Genomic DNA, 2,880 nt, shown 5'->3' with positions numbered 1-2,880 from the left:
AAAAAGAAATATGCGCCTTAAAGCTAATTGCTAAAATTCTCGTATTTTCCCTTTCTCTGTTATCTCCTTTCTGTAATATTTTACACCATGGACAGAATGATGTTAAGTAGAGGAGAGGGCGCCAAGGGAACAATGTGGTAATTAATTAATTAATTAATTATAACCAAGAAACGACAGCGTGTCAAGTTAGTTGCAAATGCTAGCAAGCAGAACGAGAAAAAGAAGACTCCCAGAGAGATAGAGAGTGAGACAGAGATGGTAAGAGGAGAAGTACTAAGCGCGTACAGGGCTCTGTTAAGAGCGACCCGAAAATCATTCGCGGGCGACACCCTGATGCTGAACGCCTCCGCCGCCGAGGTCCGTAAGAAATTCAGCGAGAATCGTCACGTGACCTCCGAGCCAGAGATCCAGAGACTCCTGGATGAAGCACGTGAGGCCTCCCATTTCATTTCCACCATGATCGTTCAAGCCAAGCTCAACGACCGCGGCGGCTACGGTATGTATATCATCATTTCCATTATTGCGTTGCATTGCATCGCATCCTGAATGTTACATCCATCTCTTATTTGAGTTTGGTTATACGAGTTTTGCTTTCGATGATTACCACATGTTCGATGGATTGTCTGTTTGATGTCCTCTTTCAATTCTTCATATATCTTTCTATATCGCGTTTTCTTAGCCTTAGCTTGTAAGATTCTTATGGGATTCTCTTTCTCTGTTGATTTACATTGCTGTTTCAATTGCTGCAGAGGTGAAGCCGAGTAAGGAGCATGCAGGAGCTACACTGGAGATCCCATCCGAAGAGATCATCAGAAAATCTGCATGAAATTGAAGGACTAACCTTGGGCGCATTATCAGAAACTATTGTTATGTGCTTCAGGCTGTCTGCTATAAGGGTAGATTTCACCCCTTGGGTTTTTCTGTTTTGGTTACTTGGTTATGTGCTTCAGGCTGTCTGCTATAAGGGTAGATTTCACCCTTGGGTTTTTCTGTTTTGGTTACTTGGTAGAAGATTTTTCTGTTTGTTTAAGTCATCAATCATCCATCCAAGCAAACCATTTTGATTCGTTGCTCAAAATTTTAGTGAAAGTGAAACAATTGTGAGAATTGTAGCCTTGGTTGATGAGGGTTTGTCTCATTAATAAGTTTTCAGTTCTGTACCACGATACTTACAAGTTACAAAGCATTGGCTGAATGATACAATTACATGAAATCGCCACAGGGAAACATGAATTTGTTCTCTACTTGTTTATTATTACTTATATAAAATCCCCACAAGCAAACAAGCCTTCTAGTATCGTGCATTCTACACTGTATCAAAGCCTGGAGTGCAGGAAATTGAACAATCTGTCAACAAGCATGTTTTCTTTTCATAAATCCCAATCAGAAAAGGGTGGAAAAAGTTTTGAATTTCATCAGATATATTTCTTCCAATAACATCAGAACTCTTCTCACTTGTCTAAGGAAAATTAAAAATATTGACACTGATTGTATTTCTCTTTCTCATATCAGAATATATTGGATCTTCTACAACAAGTGTAAGCAAAAATTTAAGAGGAAAAGACAAAACGGGAAAGGAAAAAGGAAAACAAAAGGCTAAATGGCATGAAAGCTGATGAGATCCCTTAATGATGGAGGATCTCTCTGACTTTTAAGGCAGCATCTTTCCCATGTAACGAGCACGACGAATTATGCATATCATGTGATTTAATGAACCAATGGAAGTTGTAACCCTTCCATTTTGCTGAAGCACTAATCTTGTTCATCATCTTCCTCATTTTCTTCAATATCTTCATCACTATCCTCCTCTTCGTTTTCTTCATCACTACCTTCCATTTCGTTATCTTTCTCACTATCTTCCCTTTCATTATCTTCCTGACTGTTTGGCTTTTTCTTATTGCCACCATTTCCTGATAAACAGAGAATAGTTATAAAAAAAGATGTTAGTTGAATAAAGGTACTGTATAGGACAGATTGATTTACAATCTGAAATGTCCCAGCGAATAAACATGGCATGTAGAAGAAAAGGTTAAGAGAGTTTTTTTTTTTTTTTTTTTAATTCTTATTCTTTTCTTCTTTTCCCCATTTTTTGGTAAAGAAGACAAAAATTGCTAGGATAGATGAGCATACCATATTCACTGAACATAACTTCACCAGAACATAGTCCACCCTCAACTTTGATGAGTTGGAGAGTCATTCTAGGTCCAATTTCTTGAAGCTTGACAGCACTTTTTGTAGATGCTCGATTAACTCTACTAAGATCACTAGTCAGAGTAACTGTTGCAGCTTCCTCATCAGCTTCACTTTCTGATCCATAACCAGCTCTTGATATAACAAACAAAAGGAGTGAGGAGAACTATATAATTCAAAATGAGTAGTCCATCAACAAAAACGGTACTATAGTTATATATAGCTCATAAAGAAGGATACTCACTTAGTGACAAAGTCGCTCACATCTTGAAGATTCCTAAGATCAGGTACTTGATGGTTCTGCACAAATTTTCTGATTCTCCGGGAGACACCAACAGGCTGTAGTCCGATAGAATAATGTCGAAAATCAATAAGCTTTGTGTCTTTGTTGTAATTAAGTAACACGATTCTCTGGCAGGAAGAAAGTTTAACCTGAAACATTCATGTTAAGACAGTGTTAAGAAGGGTGAAAGGAAGAAGAAAAGTAGGTTTGGAACTGAAATGATACTGTCTAAGCACTCACAGTGTTAATATCAATATCTGGAAAGATGTTCTTGAACAAGGTAGTCGTCAGCTTTAAATGTTCATCTCCTGTTGCAAAGCCGGACAGAACAATCTGCCCAAGATATATTCAAAGGTTAATACCAAGAAGATGTCATATAAGTAACAAGAATAACATATACCACTTCA

The 2,880-nt window shown here is 37.8% G+C and overlaps 2 protein-coding genes across 3 annotated transcripts in view; one reads left to right on the top strand and one right to left on the bottom strand.

The window, feature by feature from the left end:
- Positions 1 to 147: 147 nt before the first annotated feature.
- On the top strand, positions 148 to 1,227 carry LOC110413696 (complex 1 family protein / LVR family protein). Its single transcript, XM_021424620.2, has 2 exons — positions 148 to 496; positions 750 to 1,227. Exons 1-2 carry the CDS (start codon positions 256 to 258, stop codon positions 824 to 826), a joined length of 318 nt encoding a protein of 105 aa, XP_021280295.1. The 5' UTR covers positions 148 to 255; the 3' UTR covers positions 827 to 1,227.
- Positions 1,228 to 1,455: 228 nt separating this feature from the next.
- The window catches only part of PPAN (PETER PAN-like protein), a 2,469-nt gene continuing 1,044 nt past the window's right edge, over positions 1,456 to 2,880 (bottom strand). For both annotated transcript variants that reach the window (XM_021424618.2, XM_021424619.2), the window contains exons 4-7: positions 2,714 to 2,806; positions 2,435 to 2,622; positions 2,131 to 2,324; positions 1,456 to 1,910 (exon numbers count right to left, since the gene is read on the bottom strand). In XM_021424618.2, coding sequence (XP_021280293.1) covers positions 1,753 to 1,910; positions 2,131 to 2,324; positions 2,435 to 2,622; positions 2,714 to 2,806 — 633 coding nt within the window. In that variant the 3' untranslated portion in view covers positions 1,456 to 1,752. The remainder of the gene's footprint in view (positions 1,911 to 2,130; positions 2,325 to 2,434; positions 2,623 to 2,713; positions 2,807 to 2,880) is intronic.

The sequence above is a fragment of the Theobroma umbraticum genome, unplaced genomic scaffold (assembly GCF_002168275.2).
Source record: "Theobroma umbraticum cultivar Fairchild unplaced genomic scaffold, ASM216827v3 scaffold_4.1, whole genome shotgun sequence".
NCBI classification, from domain to species: Eukaryota; Viridiplantae; Streptophyta; class Magnoliopsida; order Malvales; family Malvaceae; genus Theobroma; species Theobroma umbraticum.
This window is presented reverse-complemented; position numbering and strand designations above follow the sequence as displayed.